This window comes from Mustelus asterias, chromosome 4 (assembly GCF_964213995.1).
Source record: "Mustelus asterias chromosome 4, sMusAst1.hap1.1, whole genome shotgun sequence".
In the NCBI taxonomy this organism is placed as follows: domain Eukaryota; kingdom Metazoa; phylum Chordata; class Chondrichthyes; order Carcharhiniformes; family Triakidae; genus Mustelus; species Mustelus asterias.
The window spans coordinates 48636372-48657644 of NC_135804.1; the positions used below are offsets into that span (position 1 = coordinate 48636372).

A 21273-nucleotide genomic window follows, 5' to 3' on the forward strand; every position below is an offset into this window, starting at 1 on the left:
CAGATTCAGAGAGCTTGGAAATAGTCAATTTAAGGACAGATTTTAGATGTGATTGTTATTTGAGATAATGGTGTGACTTTGGTTGGTGCAGTGGCGTGGAACAGTCAATATTCTAGTTAGCTACTCCATTGGAGTGTTGACAGAGCTTGTAGCCCAGGTTCCTCACAGAGTGAGTGCCTCTTCTTCACACTCCTGCTAGAGGGAGTTGAAAGTGGAGGGCAGGTCCTCCTTGAGATAGATGTCTTCTCTTTGTAGTTGTTCACAGACCCACTAACTGAAGCTCACAACAACCCCAGCTGCTGTCACTTTCCGCTGATTTGGATCATGTAGGGTGGCAAAGAAAAGGCAAGGGGACAAAATGTGTTAAGTGCATCTTAATGTAATTTTTGAAACAAGTCTTTCCTGCTTTCTCTTTCAGCCCCTGCGGTCATTGTCAGTAGCTGATTCAAGATTAAAATCTGGAACCAACGTTCTTATTAACGCTCTGGGCAGCAACACCTGCTTGAAGAATATTGATATCAGTGGCAACGCTATGGGAGACACGGGAGCAAAGATGCTGGCCAAAGCTTTACAGATTAACACAAGCCTTGGGTACGTGTGGTGTGTGTTTAATATGAGTCACGTCGCAGTGATATACAACTTCACTCAGAAAGGAGGATAATCTCTGGAACTCCGAAAGCAACTCCAGTTTAGTAATTCTCAGTCCTCTAAATATCGCCCCTCCCTCCATTCGACAGATCTCAGCATTGTGCAGAGAAATAACTCGAATCAGCAGCAGTGGTCTGCAGCCAATGGTTCCCCACAACAGGGATGCAAAGCTGCTCAAAAAGGCAAAACTGCACCATGAGCATAACACAAGCTAAGCTGAGCATACATAGCTTCTTAATTTCAAGCTGAGAACGTAAAGTGAATAAAACTGCCACATTCCATAATCTTCCTTCATATAGCATCAGGAGCACACAGCTTTAATGTCAATTTCCCTAACCAGTTCGATGTCCTGCTGGAGAGCAAGTATACCTCCAGAATGTTGCCCTCGAACGTGAGTCAGGGAAAGGTGTTATTGCGTCTCCATGGTTTGGCCAGGGTTTCTGCAATTGCAGCCAAGAGAGGTTTTGAATGCCACTTGTACACCAGGTGGCCACGTCAGCCACGTCCAGTCCATATTCTACTGGTGGTCGTCCACATGGTCTGGGGTAGATTGAGGCCTAGTTGTTGAGATGTTCAGTTGGAGATAGTGGGTGGGATTTTCCAAGCATACCGCAGCGTGTTTCACAGTGGCGGAGGCAGCTTGCCATTGACCAGCGGTGGGATCAGAACGTCCACAGGGTTTTCCATTCTATTTCACGCCTCCCCCGACCCCCCCAGGAAACTCACGGCAGGGGTTCGGCATCGGCAAGACCGGAAGATCCCACTGGCAAGAACAGCCAGAGGGTTCCGGCCAATGTGCTTATTTGGGTGTTTGGGCATTTTCTGTGTAAGCTTCCCTCCAGTTCCATCAATGTAATGGAGTTGGAAATGTTCAATTTGAGTCCAGATTGGGTTTTGTTGAGCCACATGGTGAGGTGGGTGGGATATTGAAGCTCTTTGTGGATGGGAAGATTCACATTGCTGCTGATTTGAGTTATTTCTCTGCACGATGCTGAGTCCTGTCGAATGGAGGGAGGGGCGATATTTGAGTTGACTGAGAACCCCTGAACTGGAGTTGCTTTCAGAGTTCCAAAGATTATCCTCAATAATGGGTTGTGTGTCATTGAGTTTGGTGTGATGTCTTGGGATCCATACAGGTGCACAGTACTCAGCTGTAGAGAAGACCAGAGCTATGGCACAAGTATGAAGCATGGTGGTTTTTGCACCCCAGTACCAGCAGGCTTGCGGATGATATTCACTTGTGATTTGGTCTTTTTGGCAGTCTTTCAAAGGTGATGATAGCAATTTGGAGAGTGGTCAAAATAGCTGGGAGTCAGGCCATACCACACTTTTTCTCCACAGACCCAGTGACATTTAGAGTACAATACCCTAAATTTGTGCTTTGTGATATTCAGGGTGGAATACACTGAAAGTGAACATCGAATATAGTGTTGCCTTTCTCTCAGGGACTGTAATTAGAATCTTTTGTTTCATTTGCAGGCAGGAAATCTAACCATAGACACAGACATTCGTAGCATAGTTAACAATGCTCACTCTATACATACTGGTTACTACAGGCATCGTTGGGCGGAAATTTCACAATATAGTCAGGGCAGATATGATCCCAGTATCTAACATACGTTGAACAAAGAACAAAGAAAATTAGAGCACAGGAACACGCCCTTCGGCCCTCCAAGCCTGCACCGACCATGCTGCCCGACTTAACTAAAACCCCCTACCTTTCCGGGGACCATATCCCTCTATTCCCATCCTATTCATGTATTTGTCAAGGTACCCCTTAAAAGTCACTACCATATCCGCTTCCACTACCTCCCCTGGCAACGAGTTCCAGGCACCCACTACTCTCTGTGTAAAAAAAATAGATACACAATTGTGACCTCATTGTTTTTCAGTCATTAAATGGTGATGATTCATACTCAACAAACAAACTGTGATTATCATCATAATCATTAGTACTTTGATGTGGAAGTCAACATCTGTGATATCCAATGCTTGGCTGTCTGTATTCAATATGAAATCACCCCCTAACTTTCATAATGTCTATGTTATTTAAAAATAAGACACATGGGATGATCTCACTCAATGGTCACAAATTATGGTCACAGACTAGGGGCGCGTAAAAATCTGAAAATTATGCCTTAGTTTTTCTGTGGGCTTATAATTCTGGTGCGATAATGGTCATTGCCTTAAAGACTAAACAAAAGATGGTATTGTTTGAACAATATTACATTTATATAAGCTGATCACAATTATCAATGACTGTATTTGGGGTACAGTGTAAATGATATTTTTACCTGCGTAACACTTGCTTCATCTGTGACCACTTCCACTCAGAGCTGAAATGATGGAAGTAGTGAGCAGGTGTAAAGCAGCTAATGACAGTTCTGACTTTCTCAATGGCAGAACCGTGATTTGGGACAGAAACAACACTACAGCTGTGGGATTCCTGGATGTTGCAAATGCTCTGGAAAGGTAATTGGGAAAAAATATGGTGTTAATATTTTTCTTGTGTACCTATTTCATTCTGTAATAAAATATCAGAAGACAGGAAAATGTGGCTTTTGTTATCTATGTTGACCAGATTAAAACAAATCAAAGATCATAAGGTCAGAGGTAGGATAGTCGCTGATGACTGCACAGTGTTCAGCACCATTCATGACTCCCCAGATACTGAAGCAGTGCATGTCCAAATGCAACAAGGTCTGGACAATATCCAGTGCATGTCCAAATGCAACAAGGTCTGGACAAGTGGCAAGTAACATTCGCGCCATACAAGTACCAGGCAATGACCATCTCCAACAAGAGGGAATCTATCCCTTACCCCTTGACATTCAATGGCATTACCATCACTGAATCCTCCGCTGTCAACATCATGGGGATTACCATTGACCAGAAACTGAACTGGACTAGCCATATAAATACTGTGGCTACAAGAACAGTTCAGAGTCTAGGAATCCTGCAGTGAGTAACTCACCTCCTGACTCCCCAAAGATGCACTGCGGGAACTCACCAAGGTTCCTTAGGTAATACCTTCCAAATCCACAACTGCTACCATCTATAAGGGCAAATGAAAAAAATAGGAAAATCCTTAAATATCAACATCCAAACAACTCAAAACATAAAAGACTGGAGGATCATTGTCATGCAGTTTAGTCTAAGATCTAATGTTCTGTCGTCATTGCTAATGTTTATGATAAAGGTTTTGAAATAAGCAGTAGATGGAACAGGCATGAATATATTAAACACTCAACAGCTTATCTTGAATTAGGGTTACATATTGTATCAAACAAATATTTAAACATTTCAAATTCAAAACTATAAACAAAACTGAGTAACTTTGAAACCTGACATTTGGTCACCCAAAATGGGTCAGGTCCATCGGAATGAGGTGAAGTAAAAATAATTGTACTGGTGATTGAAAGGTTTTGATTTGTTCAGCATTAGTCTCCCCCAAGTTCCTTTTGCTATTATTTTGTGACATGAATGAAAGGAGATCTGTCATCGCTTTAATTGTTTTCCTCAGAAATTATACGCTAAGGTCAATGCCTTTACCAATGAGTGATGTGTCCCAGGCTTATCGCAGCAATCCAGAGAAAACAGAGGAAGCCCTGCAGAAGGTAACAATGGCCACATTCCGACTTGTGACAGCACCTTACCACAGACTGTGTTGTGATTTTGAATCTGCATATAGTATAACACTGGTTTGGAAACGTATAACAGGAAATATAAAATTTAAATGGTCCATTTCTGATTTCTAGATACAGTCATGTCTCCTCCGGAACAATCAAATGAAGAAATTTTCTCCAGAACAGGCCTTTCGACTGCAAGAGAGAATTGTAACTAGCTCCACACAGCAGGTAAGAAGATGTTTCATTGTTGACAAGACAATCACAATTTATTGTTAATTCTCACCTAACATATTCCTCATGTCAATAACCTGTTTACTACCCCTGCATGTATGACACAGAAATATATAACCAAGCCGTGCTGATTGCTATCTTTAGCTGTCAATAGATAAATTGGCTTTTTTCCTTGTCCCCAGACTGTGATCTCAGAAGGCTTTCAAGGATCTGTCCTCGACTCTATGTTCCTCTTCATCTACATGCTGCCCCTTAGTGACATTGTCTATAAACATGAGGTCACCTTCCACATGTATGGTGACAACATTCATCTCGAATTCTGCACTATCCGATGAGCCCATTATCTTCCTGCTCTCTTATAGAATCAGAGAATCCCTTCAGTGCAGACGAGGCCATTCGGCCCATCGAACCTGCATCTTATCCAGGCCCTCTCCCCTGCCCTATTCCTGTAACCCCACAGATTTACCAGGACTAGTCTATATAGCCTAATCTTGGACACTAAGGGGCAATTTAGCATAGCCAATGCATCTAACCTGAATATCTTTGGACTGTGAGAGGACTCCGGAGCTCTCAGAGGAAACCCATGCCAACACGGGGAGAACATACAAACTCTACACAACTTTTGTATAGGGATTGTGCTGGAGTTGGAAAAGAGATTTTGGAAGCCTACTCTTCAGAGGTACCCATTGGCCAGAATCCACAACTGATTTGTGACGGTTGATGTCGCAAAGTTGAATGAAAATTTTTGACGTAGAAATTTACAATGGTAAATGTTGATAGAAAAACGTGGCCAAAAATTGTGACAACAGGAAGCAGAGTTTGTGAACAGGAAGTTCACATCCTATTTGGGACATGGAATAAGGTATAGTGTCAAGCAATTGACCAAATCCACAGTAACTTGTTGTCTTTTTGGACAGATGGTGGACAGTATGTGTGAAAGGGTACAAGAAAACTTGAACATCATTAACAATGAGTCCATGAAAGAAAGACAAGAAGATGTAGCATTTGCTGAAGAAATCATAAAGGATGCTAAGACATTAACCACTGTGAGTACCTGAAATATCTAAAAGTCTATCCTCTTTCTTCCGTGTCCTGCTGGAATGGCATATCTCTATTCTGGAGTGTTAGTTGAGATAATCATTTAAATACATTACCTGTTCCTAGATTCGAGGATGACGTCTACTCAGGGTCACAGATTTCTGCCATGGGTCTTCATGTGACTGAACAGGCCAGTCCTCAATTGCAAGTCTTACCTTGCAGGATGGTGCAGGACGTCCCATGAGGTAGTGGGATCCAGAGTGCAGGATTTGCTTCCTTTTGTGTCCTTCACTGCCGCCTCTTTGCCTCATCATTAAGACATTGGGAATCAAAGAGTGATGCAGTTTGATGGACAAGTTGTCACCATTTTATATGATTAATAGCGAGCTCATCCCAGTCAGTCCCCAGCCCCCTGCATGGATTGAGTGAAACAGGCATCACTTTGATCTTTGACCTTAATAATGAGATAATCCAGGAAGTGCTAATGCTTTGATCTAGTATAACTCCAAGTGGTTTAGTATTTGTCCTTTTGGTGGAAGGCGGCATTTGTTATATTGAGACCATACTAAGCACGTTTTGTCGGTAGGAGGATGCCATTTGCAGTGGCTTTCCCCACAATGTTTTTCCCAATGGCTCTGCTCCAGACACTGGAGTCACTGCCGACCTTGGAATTAATGTTCCATCTGAAGGATGATCTTTTCTTTGGAGATGACAGAGAAGCAAGGTCAGAATAGAATGTTTTCTTGACATTTTCATTGGTGTTAGGGATTGGGGCATAAGCACTGATGACGGTGGCATATTGGTTATGTCTGAGCAATCAGGGAAGTGTGAAGAATCTTTCATTTATACACTTGCCGAACTCTGGCAATGCATCCAATATCTTACTTTTGATGACAAAATCAACTCTGTGAACAAAAGGGTCACTGTCGGCCTTTACTTTTCTAGTGGAAGTTGCTTATTCCTTCAGCTGCTCCTCCTCAGGAAAACAGGTCTCACTGAGGGACTAGGGCTCCCCCAGTGAGATCCCCCAAAGCCCTGTCCCTGTCTCCAATTCTGCATCGCCATAGGACTTGACAAATGGACACTAGTAGGAACCTATGCATGACTTTGTTTAATGTGGGGATCTTAGGATGTCGTCGTTGTCCATAAGACTTTGACAGATTACTAATCAGATTCTGGTGATGTGCCAAGCCACAATGACTGGGACCACCTTGCCACTGCAGCCATCTTCTACTTTCACAGACAGTGAGATGCACAATCGTCCTTCACCTCTTCTGCTGCCGAGGACTTTTGGACTGCATTTTGTCTGGCACCGCCCCCTGACCATGCCACCATGGATGGGTCCTACAAGGAGCAAGGAGCTCCTGGTGGCATCACTCAAGAGATAATCAGAGCGCACAAGCCTCTCCACTATGACAAGGTGGAGATGCATTGAGAAGTATGATTTAGATAACAACCATTGCAAAGTATGTGTTATCGCATTGTTTCAATTGACTTAGCTATCAAGAGCATAATATGTTTATTAAGAATATATATTACAGCTAATGTTTGACAGACATTTTGGCATTGTAAGGTGAATTTTACCTTGGACTTTTATAAGTACATTATTAATATGAACAAACCCGCAGCATAACTCTGAATTTGTCCACATTTGGCCACTTTTTTGACTGTACAGCTCAAATGAATTCAAACCAATTGTGCAGTTAAAGTTTCAATGTTATGTGACCGCATATGTTATTATTTTTAATATTTTGGGTGTTTATTGTGTAACTATGTAAAGCAGGCTTGTGGCTGTGTACATATCTGTATGTGAACATAATTTAATTAAGCTTGTGACTGAGTGTCTACAAAGTTCAGGACATCAAATAAGTCTAGGTGAGAAAGATATGCACTTGAAGTAAATATGGTCAAGTTGAATTTTCTGCAGCTAAATAAACCATGCATTTGGAGATACGTGAAGGTCTGGATTTTTAGCCGTTAAATTTCAACGGGATTTTAAAAGAATTTACAACTTTGAACATGTCATCAATAAGGCGAGGTCATTCCATTTTATTTGACCTAAACTGGAGGTAATAGGGAGAACATGAAAGATTTTATATTCTGAGAAAGTTAAGTTTCAAAGAAGCGATAAAGACAATGGAATCAAGATGAAAGAGCACAGAGACTACTTAAGGAGAGATTGAGTGCTTAGGGAGTGGCCATGTGAGACCTCCTGGGATGCTGTTCTGTGCTGGAAAAGAACTGTGAAGAGGCAAAATGAGACGGGTTTATAACTAACCCGGAAAAGTGTTTTTCAGAAAACAGGGTTCTGTTTTGAAATTTCTTGTCTTTCCACAGCAGAGTGAGAGTGAAAAGTCCTGTGACATACTTTCCCTGCAGTAACAGTGGATTTGCCTTGTATTAATATTACTGGAATTTTTACAGTAAAACCAGTTTTACAAGGGATTGTTGCCTAGAGTGATGTTTGTTTGTGAGTCTAACTAGGTAGGAAGTCTTTTTTGGGGGACTGTTCTGTAAGACTAATTTTAACTGTGTAAATGTAACGTGTGTTTAAATTTTCTTTCCCTGGTTAATAAATTTTAGTTTAATGTTTAAAGTCCCAAAAATGTTACTGGAATTTGTGGCTTCTTGAAATACATAAAGAAAAGAGTTGTGATACATAAGTTTCCCTTTGGGATTTGGTTTGCATGGCAACTAACATCTGCCACATCGTAACAGTTTTCAAGAAGTTATTCTTAGGAGAACAGGAAGTATAATGAATCCATTAGCACTAGCTCTAAATAGTCAGTGTTTTGGTTGTGAAATTGCCCATGTTCACAGAATTGACAAGTATATAATGTAGCCATGTTATCCCTGAATGGATTTACAGCTTCACATGTTCTCAGCTCTTGTACAAATAGATATTTGCAGAAACTACTCATCTGCTTCCTGCCATCTGATTTTAAAAGTTAAACGTTCACGTGATAAAAGACTTTGAAAAAAGCATCAGACATTTTTCTGTGAAAGGAAACAGACATTAGTTTTACAGGAAAGTACTGCTTTTGAGACTCTTGATGAAGTGAGGTCTGGGACGTGCAAGTGAGTGAGAGTGTGATTAGACAGGATGGATTGTAACGTTCGAGCTCCAAGGCAGTGTTACTTGCGGGGGCTCCCTCACGGTGAACCCCCTGCAAGTTACACTCCCCCATCCCCACCCCCTCCAGATGTTCCCAGGTAAGGTTTTCACAGCAATTGCCTGGGAAGTGCAGACTCCCGATTGGGCAATTGCCCTGCACTGGGAACCATCCAAACACGCGAGTTAAATTGTAAACTTCAGATAGTTCCAATCATGTTCCATCAATAGTTACTCAGAAAAAGTTAAAAGAATTAAAACCACTTCAAGTTTCTGAGCACCACCCTCACAGGACTCCCTCCATACCGCCGAACTCCTAGAGGCTGCTCACACATACACACTCCCCCACAGAGCTGCCCCAACTATCCCCACATAAGAGGCTCCCACCCTCTCAATTGCCCCTCTCCGAACCCTCATGCAGAGTCTTGAGGGGCCGAATGGTCAGTTTCATTTTGTAAAATTCTATGATCTCAGTGACAAGTTTTTCCAACTCCTGTTAACCAGCAGGTAGGGTTGTAATGAAACGGCCTTCTCGGCATTTAAAATAGGAATATTTTGCTGGGCTGAATGATCTTTCTTGATCTTCATCTTTTCTCATGTTCTAATTAGTTAACAACACCAACAACACCAAAGAAAATCTGGCCATGTTGGCCTCATTACACCAGACGTGTATTCCTCTCACTAGATCTTGGAACAAATTTCAATTTCCTCACACGTCCCGATACAGTTCGGCCAAGACCACCAGAAGTTTCCCTCTTTCCAACTGCAACTCTTCTTGTTTTACAGGTGTTACCGACCCTGTATCAAGTGGGTAACACTCCACCTTTACTAAGAACGGTGCAGCACAAGCTGGAGTCAGCTGCTGACGAGGTCTCCCAGGCTGTGAATGAGGAAATCCAGGTAGGAAGCAGCTGTTCAGCTAATCTATGTCTTTAAAAGCTCCGGTCACCATTTTCCCCTCACAGACTTTGTGCTGACATTTTTCTCCGGGAAGACTAGGACCCTGTTATGTTTATCCAGTGTTTATAATATGCCTTTATCTGGGAAATCACGATGCCCACTTATTCAACTGATCCCAAGAAGCTCAAAAATATGGCAATGAGTTGACATCATTTGAGTTCTCGCCTCTGAAATGTCTCACCTCTCATTTACTAGTTGTTATGATCCGGTGGGACATTTGTGTGGCAGTGGCAGGTTTCCTGTGAATCTTCTCTTCAGGATATTCAGGCTGATATGTTAATATGGCTCCAAACAATTGCCTAGTCCATAGCCAGACGGGGAATTTGGACAGAGAGTGAAGCTTAAACGTGATTGGCCTGTCCACACATGCATGGAACCTCCAACTAGCCTGTGCACAGGACCACAAATCTAGAATCATAGAGTCCCTACAGTGTAGAAGGAGGCCATTTGGCCCATCAGGTCTGCACCGACCACAATTCCACCCAAGCCCTATCCCCGTAGCCCTATGTATTTACCCTGCTAGTTCCCCCTGACATCAAGGGGCAATTTACCATGGCCAATCCAAACAACCTAACCCGCACATCTTTGGATTATGGGAGGAAACCGGAGCACCCGGAGGAAACCCACGCAGTCATGGGGAGAACATGCAAACTTCACACAGACAGTGACCCAAGCCGGAAATCGAACCTGGGTCCCTGGTGCTGTGAGGCAGCAGTGCTAACCACTGTACCACTGTGCTGCCCCTGTCGATCTGCCTCTGTTTGCACCAGGCACTTTCAGTTATGTGAAATTGTTCTTCAGTTCTGAAAGTTCAGTCAGTCGCTCCTGAAACTGGGTGTTGGTGAGGGGCTGCACAGGAGTCAAAAGGATATTGCTCATAGCAGAAGAGACACTCTCGCAGTCCTTTGGAGAAGGGTTGTGGCAGGACTGCTGTGTTTTAATTCATTTGTACTGGGTATGCTATTCTTCTAACTCTTCACTTTTGGGTTTTTGACATGTGAATAGATGCTGAATAAACATATCTTCAATGCAATCGGTATCCCAAATCACATTCAAAGTCAAATATATATTAAGTTTTAAGCTGAATCCAGCGCTAAATGAGGCTTAATTTGAGCAATGGTGTTGAAAGGGAATGGTATAAGGTTCTGAGTCATGACTCATTCAGCTGGCTGCTCCTGAGGTAAGTCAAAACTCACTGATAGCTGGACACTGTCCTCAGGATTGCCACCCTCAAGACTTGCTGCCATGAGGTCTCTTAACCAAGCAGAGTCGGTGTCCACCTGAGGCTTGGCTGCTGACCCAGAATCCTACGGGTCAAATGCCGTGTGTGGTTGGCTGGTATTCTGTGAGCACAAAACATCAATTGCAGAGTAACTAAGATCTGCCCCCACAAATTCCAAGGCCCAGTTATAGGGAAGAATGTGGGAGAATGGGAGGGATGCTCCTGGCATGTCAATTCTAGGCTACCTGACTGCAGGAAGGCATGTGGCTAAACCAAACCTTAGTTCCCTCTCCTTGCATGAAGCAGCTCCAGAAAGAGATTTCTGTCAGAACAGCAGACTCTGTCTAAGCCATTGAAAGGTGAAGGCAGAAGAAAATTGGTTCACTTTGTTGATCAGTGAGCCCTTAATGACTGACAGTCTCAGAGACTCAAATGCTTTGAACAGGGGTTGCAAGGACCTGAATAGGGCTGGGAAGGACATCACTGATAAGTCAAGGGATTTGGGGGGGGGGGGGGATCAGCATATTGGATTTGATGATCAGCCATGATTAAAATGAATGGCGGAGCAGGCTCGGGCTGAATGGCTCACCCCTGCTTCTATTTTCTATGATTGTGGGACAACTGTTGTCTTTTAGTTGTAATATATTGAGTGTAATATCCTTTGATTGCTTCTCTTCTGGGTTTTAGACATGTGAATAGATGGTGAACAAGTGTAGCTTTGTGATTATGAGGGTATTTTATGATTAAAAGGCTGTAGTCCGATGTAGGCTGTGAATGTTCATTTATAGAGGCAAAAACTGATTGCGGTGTTGTGGGAAATTATATATGTGGTCCTTCTGACTTTCCCTTTTTCAGCTGAGATTAACTTTGACCCAAAGCATTGTGCCTCTACTGCTCAGGTTTTCCCAGGGTTACCTGGAGCATGGGTTACCTTTTCTGGTAATGTAAATAAAAGCTGTATGCCATTCAGGAGACAACATCTGGCAGATGGAAGATGGAGCTGAGGGCATGGTTGCTAAATTTGCAGATTATACAAAGATATGTAGAGGGACAGGGAGTGTTGAGGAAGTGGGGAGGCTGCAGAATGACTTGGACAGGCTAGGAGAGTGGGCAAAGAAGTGGCAGATGGAATACAATGTGGGAAAGTGTGAAGTTATGCACTTTGGTAGGAAGAATAGAGCATAGACTATTTTCTAACTGGGGAAAGGCTTCGGAAATCTGAAGCACAAAGGGACTTGGGAGTCCTGGTTCAGGACTCTCTTAAGGTTAACAGGCAGATTCAGTTGGCAGTTAGGAAGGCAAATTCAACATTAGCAAATCGTTTCTAGAGGGCAAGAACACAATAGAAGGGATGTACTGCTGAGGCTGTATAAGGCTCCGGTCAGACCCCTTTTGGAATATTGTGAGCAGTTTTGGCCTCATACCTAAGGAAGGAGGTGCTGGCCTTGGAGAGGGTTCAGAGGAGGCTCACAAAAATGTTCCCAGGAATGAAGGGTTTGTCATATAAGGAGCAGTTGAGGAGTCTGGGTCTATACATGATGGAGATTAGAAGGATGAGGGGGGAGGGTCTAGTTGAAAATTAGAGAATACTGAGAGGCCTAGATAGAGTGGACGTGGAGAGGATGATTCCACTAGTGGGAGAGACTGGAACCCGAGGGCACAACCTCAGAGTGAAGGGATGCTCCTTTAAAACTGAGATAAGGAGCAATTTCTTCAGCCAGAGTGGTGAATCTGTTAATCTCATTGCCACAAAGGGCTGTGGAGACCAGATCATTGAGTGCCTTTAAGACAGAGATAGATAGGTTCTTGATCAATAAGGGGATCAAGGGATATAAGGCGAAGGCAGGAGAATGGGGATGAGAATCATATCAGCCATGATTGAATGGTGGAGCACACTCAATGGGCCTAATTGGCCCAATTCTGCTCCTATATCTTATAGTCTTGTGGTCTTAATATCACCATAAGGGTGTCACAGCACAAATACATTCTAAGAAGAGTTCAGTCATCCTTTAAATTACTTGCAAGTTCTCACAAGCATTTTATAAAATGAATTATCTCTTTTTGATTCTGTTCTTAGACACTTATTCAATCTCTCATGAAATCCACCAGCATTCTCTGTCCTAATGTGCTGCAGAAAGTCAACATAGAGGAACAGATTGTTAACAAAGTGTTTGGCAAAATCATCGTTCCCAAGGACTTTACAAGGAGCGTGATTATTGAACAGGCTGGATTGGAGATTGTGAACAAACTCAGGTCAGGACAGTCCTCCACCTCACAGTTACTCTGGCTTTTCATTAACTACCTTTAATGGGGAAACAGAGGAGATTTTTGTTCAAAGTGTCTTTGGCCCCATGACTATTCGGAAAACACGTGTATTCAATGAGATACAACTTAATATTTTTCTTCAAAGTAATTTGTTTTAATCTCATCAAAAGCTCATCATCTTTTTATCAATGCATCATATCTGAATGGACAATGAGAACTATGGAGAGCACAAAGTCTAGAATGGGGCAATTTTTAGCTTGTTGTGAAAAATGGTCCCCTCGAATTACCTTTTAATGAACTCTAACCCTAATGCAAATTTCCCCGAGTCTCCTCTGCCAGAATGTTTTTGTCTCTGTTTAATAATTAGCAGACAATAATAAAAATCTCATTTCGAAAGGCAAATAATTTTTAAATGTTTTAGCATTATTAACTTTAGAAACAAGGGCTAAGATATTTGATGGATTTTACCTTCTCAATGCCTGGTCATTGTAACATGGGAATTATCAATTAAAATAACAACCTTTAACTTGTTAACGAATAACCTTCGTCTCTCTTGGCTTTGGATCAAAAGTGAAATGAGCTGTGAAAGTCTCCATCCCATGTACAATAGATATTAATAACATCAAGCTGCCTATTCGATGGCAATTGACTTTAAAAAAAAGAGAAAGAAAGAGAATTTGGGCTGGAAATGTCAAACCCTGTGTGGGTGACAGAAACCCCACAAGCTGGGGTTTGAAATACGTTGTTAGGGGTAACATGAGAAATACTGACCTCAGACAGTCATTGTGGAATCTATCGCTAGTTTAAACCAATGACGTCTTTTCTTCTCAACTTTTCAAACAGCACAGAAAGCATCAAATTACATCAAAAAGTAACATTTTTATCAAGTACTAAACTAATGGCTTCTTCATAAACATAGTAGGGAGGGAATGTCCAGCCAAAGCAAATGTCACTTGTAAGCCGTCCTGCTTGTGAATTGTAACCATGCCAATACCCTGGTATAGGTGAGGAGGGCATGGGTTTGTGCACCCGCAGCAGTAGGGCAATGTTAAATCATTTACAGCATAGCTCAGAGCTGGTGCCTCTGCACTCTGCTTCTCGTTTTGGAAATAGACGATTTCTGCTGGAGATCTTGTAGCTGTTTCCTGGCACTTTTTAAAATGTGTTTTCTAAATTTACAGAAGTTCATTTTTATTCTTTGGACTAGCATTTATTTCACATCCCCAATTGCTCTTGAACGGGGCCATTTCAGGGGGCATTTAAGAATCAACCACAATACTGTGGATGTGGAGTGACATGTAGGTCAAACCAGGTAAGGATGGCAGATTTCCTTCCCTAAAGGACAGGAGTGAAACAGATAGTCATCATTGACTTTTAATTCCAGATTTTTTTAATTGAATTTAAATTTCACTATCTGCTATGGTGGGATTTGAATCCACGTCTCCAGAGCATTACCGTGGGTCCCTAGATTACTAGTCCAGTGACAATACCACTACACCACCACCTCCCCAGGGGAAGCAAGGTAGTAATGACCCTTTGATATCATTGCTCTGTAGACCTATTCCTGTCCAATTGAGCTGCAGTTACATTAGTGTCATGACTAACTAGCTTACGATGTAAAGTAAAATTGTACCATGGAATTTGTGTTCACTTGTAGCATTGTTACTAAGATGATTTCACTGGCAGGGAAGATTCTTGATTAGCTCCAATAAATAACAAAGAGTGTTTGTTTTGTGTTGACACAGTGAAGTGAAGCTTCATGTCACTGCTGCTCTAATTGACCACTTTGTGGACCACATTCTGAAGGACCTGACCATTGCTCAGCAGAAGCTTGTGAGTGTTGCTTTGTGCTCCGTTGTGTTCTAATTTTTTATTTACAATAATAGAGTCAAATCTCATAGGAAACTAATAGTACATTTTATGTAAAGGTACAAACTCTGTGCAATCTGCCTGTCCAGGGGCTACACTCTTCTTTGCTCTCAGCCTAACACCCGGTCACTTTCATCCTTTCCTTAGCCTGCACTGGAATCATTTAGATCTTTCCCACCTCCCCCACACCAGTCACTCTCCGATCTCTGAGCTATATCTCATTTCCTGGTGGAAATGTTTATTGTCTTCCTCCTTGAACACTGTATCAAACATTTTGGCCAAGAATTTTCTTGAAGCTGTTTCCACTCCATCGCTATAACTATAACCAGTTTTCTGTTCCCCTCTTCCCACCCCCCCACCCACAGGGGTCACCACACCCACCCCTTTCCCATCCCTCATTGGGCAACCCTCCCATTTGTGAGCTTCCCCTTGTTCCCCATCACCCCACAGGGGCACCCTCCCATTCCTCAACACCTCACAAGGACCATCCTCCCCATTTGCTAGTCTGCTGAAGGAATCCCTTACTCTGCTGTGCAGCTACTTTGCTCTTTTTCCAAGCATATACGGGTTCTAACTTCACCTTTACCCAGCCTCTCATAGAACCATTCTCTACCTTCCCTTCCCCTAGTTACCATGGAGACGCTCCCCCACTCCTCATGTTGCCATGTAATATTCTGTGCATTATAACCTATTTTACCAGAGAACTTTCCCAAACTAATCGTCATTGTAGGAAGATCAATCCGATTTCCAACATACACAATAATACTGAGGAAATGAAATCCTGATGCAATGGTTACATACAAGATTTAATTGAGAATAACAGGGAAATTGAAACACCAAAACAAGCCAATTGGCCCAATCAATGTTAGTCTTCCATCCAATCAGTTGCCCTAAGTGCCCAACCTGGTTTTCACCCCTGTGTTTTCAAGTAGATCTGGACAATTTCCAGGCTTGGGCTGACAAGTGGCAAATAACATTCACGCCACACAAATGCCAGGCAATGACCACCACAATAAGAGACACTCTAACCACCACCCCTTGACATTCAGTGGTGTTACCATCACCGAATCCCCCACTGTTAATATCTTTGGGGTTACCATTGACCAGAAACTCAACTGGACTCACCACATAAACACAGTGGCTACAAGAGCAGGTCCGAGGCTAGGAATACTACGGCGATTAACTCACCACCTGATTCCCCAAAGCCTATCCACCATCTACAAGGCACCAGTCAGGAGTGTGATGGAATACTCCCCATTGCCTGGATGGCACCAACAACACTCAAGGAGCTTGACACCATCCAGGACAAAGCAGCCCGCTTGATTAACACCACATCTACATTCAAACCCTCCACCACCGACGCTCAGTAGCAGCAGTGTGCACTATCTTAGTGCTGGCTAAGCACTATCCTTTGGTGCTGGCTAAGGATCACCAAAGATCCTTAGCCACACCTTCCAAATCCACGACCACTTCCATCTAGAAGGACAAGGGCAGCAGATACATGGGAACAACAACATCTGCAAGTTCCCCTCCAAGCCACTGACCATTCTGACTTGGAAATTTATCACCGTTCCTTCGCAGTTGCTGGGTCAAAATCCTGGAACTCCCTCCCTAACAACATTGTGGGTCAACTCACTGCACATGGACTGCAGCGATTCAAGAAGGCAGCTCACCGCCACCTTCTCAAGGGCAGCTGGGGATGGGCAATAAATGCTGGCCAGCCAGCGACACACATGTCTCACAAATGAATTTTTAAAAGTAGGTCTCTCAAAAAGTGAAAGCAAAATGTACAGAATATTTTTTTCATTCATTCACGGGATGTGGACATCGCTCCATCCCTAATTGTCCATCCCTAATTGCCTTTGAGAAGGTAGTGGTGAGCTCTCTTGTTGATAACTGACTTGCAAGGCCCTCTCAGAGGGCATTTAAGAGTCAACCACATTGCAATGAGTCTGGGGTCAAATGTCGGCCACGCCAGGAAAGGAGGCCGATTTCCTTCCCTGAAGGACATTAGTGAACCAGATGGATTTTTATGAAAATTAAGTTTTCAATTTCAGATTTACTTAATTAACTGAATTTAAATTTCTCAGCTACTGTGGTGAGATTTGAACTCATTTCTCTGGATCATTAATCTAGGTTTCTGAGTTTCTAATCATAACTATTCAATGTTCTCATATTACCAAATAAAGGTGTATGGCTTCTCTACACACTTAAGACTGATAACCTAATTAGCATTGCTCTGTAGTTGTTTAGCTAAGGCCTATTGGACAGTTCTAAAAGATTAACAATGTGGTAACATTAATTTTGAAAGTTTCTTCCTTGAATCTGATGCCAGGCCTTGGCTGTGGAAGTTAATGTCTACCTCAGTACTCTAGATAATTATTCCTAAATTTCCTTTCCTAACAACATTCCTGCTAGCAAGTGTCTATGAGCATCAGTTGAAGACAGAATCATTCTTAACTGTGATTCTGGGACTGGAACTTTATCGCCTTGCCCATCCCAGAATCGGGGTAGGCGAGGCTCGCAAAACAGCATTCTTCATTGGCCTTGGGTGGGATCTTACGAGCCTCAGGTGGGCGAGGCGGTAAAATACCGGCATCTGTGTCCAAATAGCATGATGGCCCCTATGTGAAGAATGGCCACTGGCTAATCCTTGAAGACAGCCAACAACTATCAGCCAGCTACAGAATGGGAGAGGAGAAAATAAGAAAAAAAGACACATTTTATTACTAGACTTTCAGTTATGTATACATGGACAAGAGTGCAGTTATAAATCTAAGGGATTCAGGTTAACCTCACCCACCTGGGAGAAAACTAACAAGATCGTATCAGCCGACTGTTTTACACCCCACATGATTTCCCATTCCACGGCACGGTAGCACAGTGGTTAGCACTGCTGCTTCACAGCTCCAGGGTCCCGGGTTCGATTCCCAGCTCGGGTCACTGTCTGTGTGGAGTTTGCACATTCTCCTCGTGTCTGCGTGGGTTTCCTCCGGGTGCTCCGGTTTCCTCCCACAGTCCAAAGATGTGCGGGTTAGGTTGATTGGCCAGGTTAAAAAAAATTGCCCCTTAGAGTCCTGGTTAGAGGGATTAGCGGGTAAAATATGTGGGGGTAGGGCCTGGGTGGGATTGTGGTCGGTGCAGACTCGATGGGCCGAATGGCCTCCTTCTGCACTGTAGGGTTTCTATGATTTCTATGACTGTGTGATCAATCAGGGCAAAGTGTAAGATAGACAGCTGATCTATGGTGTAGGCATAGTGATGGAGTGGAAACAGCTTCAAGAAAATTCTTGGCCAAAATGTTTGATACAGTGTTCAAGGAGGAAGACAATAAACATTTCCACCAGGATATGAGATATAGCTCTTAACGGTGGAATTCAACAAGTAGCAGGAATCATTGTCTAGTCACAAGAACTATAATACATTCAGGAGCGATTCTGTGCTCATTAGTAAATCATCCTCTCTGTTATTTAATGATGAGCTTTTGTTCTTTAAATCCTGATTCACAATCGTATTTGTTTCTGCTATTCAATTACACACAACGAACTAAGTCTTTCTCCATTTAGGCCTCTTATGCATCAAAACCACCAAATGGAACATCATCCTCAGACAAAGCAAACGCAGAAAGCTCGAAAGATGAAGCCACCACCAACGAGACCAAGGATTCAGTGAATTTTCCCGATAATGTCTTGGCACCAATGGAGGTATTGTTCATAGCAGCTGTTCAGATTGGGAATTGACTTTTTTCTCTGATGCCTTTTTGTCCTTGTGACCCTCATATGTGCTTTTAAGCTGACACAGTAACAAATTCTTGTCTATGTCATGATTTCTACAACAATTTAATGTATTGTTTCTTTTCACGGCTCACCAAAGACTTGAAGGATTGTCAATTAGATTGTTTTCTTTAGTTAAGTATTCTTTACAGTGTAAATGAAGAAAGATTTCGGTTCCAGGGAACACAAGAAGAGTTTGGTACATAATAATTCAAACCAGGTTTCAGACCAATACTCGGTCATCAATTCAGTTTGTCCTTTAGGTTCAATCTAATTTCCCGGATGAATAGTCACATTGGGGGCTGGAGTGCATCTGTTTGAAAGATGAATTGTAAAAATAAGGAACCTGTTCAAAAGCGCCTCCCAGATTCGATGTCAAATATTGGCCCTGATTTTACTGGCACGTCCGCTCTGAAATTGGGGTGGGCAAGGCTCGCAGAACGGCATTCCCCATTGGCCTTGGGCGTGATCTTACGAGCAGGCATGCCAGTAAAATTCCTGCCATTGTGTTTACAAATTAAGTCATTACCATGTCAAAGTTGAGCAAGACTTTGCCTACATTGGCCCCTAATTAAGTAGTACCTTGAATTTAAAATTCTCATCATTGCTTTCAAATCCTTCCATCCCCTTGCCCCTCCCTATCTCTCTGGTGTCCTCCAGCCCTACAACCCTCTGAGATATATGCACTCCACCATTTCTGGATATCCCAAATTTTAATTGTTCCACCAGGTCCTAAGCCCTGGAATTCCCTCCCTAAATTCCTCCCTCCCTCCCATCTTTCAAGATGCTCCAGGGTTTTGGTCATCTGCCCCAATATCTCCTCTTATGGCTCAGAATTTGTTTGATAATGCTCCTGTGAAGTGTCTTGGGGCATCTTGCTATGTTAAAGGTACTACACTAATGCAAATTATTGTTGAGGGCGTTCATGTTTAGAGGTAAATATCTTTCAATCAGCAGCTAACGTTGATGCACAATTGGATGTATTTGTGGCAGTTTTGAATCAGTAATGGATACCTGACTGCACATTCCAATGCAGAGTATGAAAAATGTCAGAATAATGGTATAATTCTTTCAGTTATGAATATCAGTGATATTTACAGATGTAATATGGGGTGGAATGGCTTTTTTCTGTGCCATAACATTTCTGTGATTCTGTCATGCATCTTCTATAGAGTGTGACTCTGCTTCGCAGGAAGACCGTTCATTCCAGGAGAATCAGACCAACCACAGCCATGAACCGTAAGTGGTGATGTTAATATATTTATTTGAATTGATTTGCTGTTGATTTCTGACCTAGGAAAACAATTAAAGCCAATATTAGCTACAAGGGCATCACATTCAAAGGAAAGGAGGCATTCATCTTACTGTGTACGATTGTAATAACTGCCCATATGTAGTGAGCGTATAATCTTACAATGTGTTTGACAATAGGAACCATGGTAGCCTTCCCATTATCTCTAGACGACTAGTAACTCCAAACAAGTCAAGGCTCCTTGGGCAAGTAATTTTTAGATAAAGTTTCCTAGCTTAAGGGGTGCTACCTTTCCACTGAGTCCCATTGCAACTTGTTTTGCCCATATTTGCCCCACATTTTCCATCGTCTGTGAGGTGGGCGAGATTGCTGCCATCAACTTGTGCTTCAACAATGTATCCCCTTAGCTTGAAGTGCTGATATGAGCTTTTCTAATTAAAAAAAAAAGCTAATTCACGACACCTTAACGGAAACAGAAGAGAGAAAGTGAATTTTTTTTAAAAAGTCAATCGTTCAGTGAGTTATTTGGAGTAGGGAGAACGATGCCGATGTATAATTAAACTAATAGTTTTATAATATTGTTACCATGCACTGATGCTGGGCTGGGTACTACAACATGTCAATATTGTTAAATGTTTCTTTTTATAGTTTGTTGTCAGAAAACTGCCTAAAACAGGCAGGAGTAGTTACATAAAATAAGAAAATAGTGCAGATCCTGGAATCTGAAACAAATAAAGAATATGTTGGAAATACTTAGCAGGTCAGGCAGCATCAATAGGGAGAGAGAACAGTGTTAATGTTTCAAGTCAGCTTGAGAGAGAGGGAAAATCTATTCGATACTGTACTGTAGCTGGAAGAAAATGCAACAAATGTGTAGCAAGCTTAAGAACAAGAAATAGATAACCAGGTAGAGGGGGTCAGGGAGGATGAGGGGGAAGGAGTGCATTTGCATTGAGACAGAAATGCATGGGATATTGCATGGGAAATGCATGGGAAGTCACCTATATCTGTATGTGACATTAGCCAGAGGTTTAGAATGCAGACAATAGGAAAAATCAGCTCATATCAATCTTATTTCCCCCTTTTTACTGTTTTCTTCCTTCTGGGATAGGAGCTTGTGTTGGTGCAGCTCCTCCCCACCCCCCCCCCCCATCCCCAAGTCAGATGGGTGGGGGTCACCACCCAGTGTGAAACCCACCCCAAGTAAATAACTGGGAACAAAAATGTTAAAATAAAAAGAGCAAATGCTAAAAAAACTCAGCCTATGTGGAGAG

At 42.5% G+C, this 21273-nt stretch overlaps 1 protein-coding gene across 1 annotated transcript in view; it reads left to right on the forward strand.

Moving 5' to 3' along the window:
• The window catches only part of carmil2 (capping protein regulator and myosin 1 linker 2), a 151074-nt gene that overhangs the window by 95800 nt on the left and 34001 nt on the right, over positions 1-21273 (forward strand). Inside the window, exons 21-30 of the mRNA XM_078210947.1 lie at positions 419-591; positions 3052-3120; positions 4172-4265; positions 4407-4505; positions 5426-5554; positions 9445-9558; positions 12918-13093; positions 14851-14938; positions 18541-18678; positions 19920-19986. Of these exons, the coding sequence (XP_078067073.1) occupies positions 419-591; positions 3052-3120; positions 4172-4265; positions 4407-4505; positions 5426-5554; positions 9445-9558; positions 12918-13093; positions 14851-14938; positions 18541-18678; positions 19920-19986 (1147 nt within the window). The remainder of the gene's footprint in view (positions 1-418; positions 592-3051; positions 3121-4171; positions 4266-4406; positions 4506-5425; positions 5555-9444; positions 9559-12917; positions 13094-14850; positions 14939-18540; positions 18679-19919; positions 19987-21273) is intronic.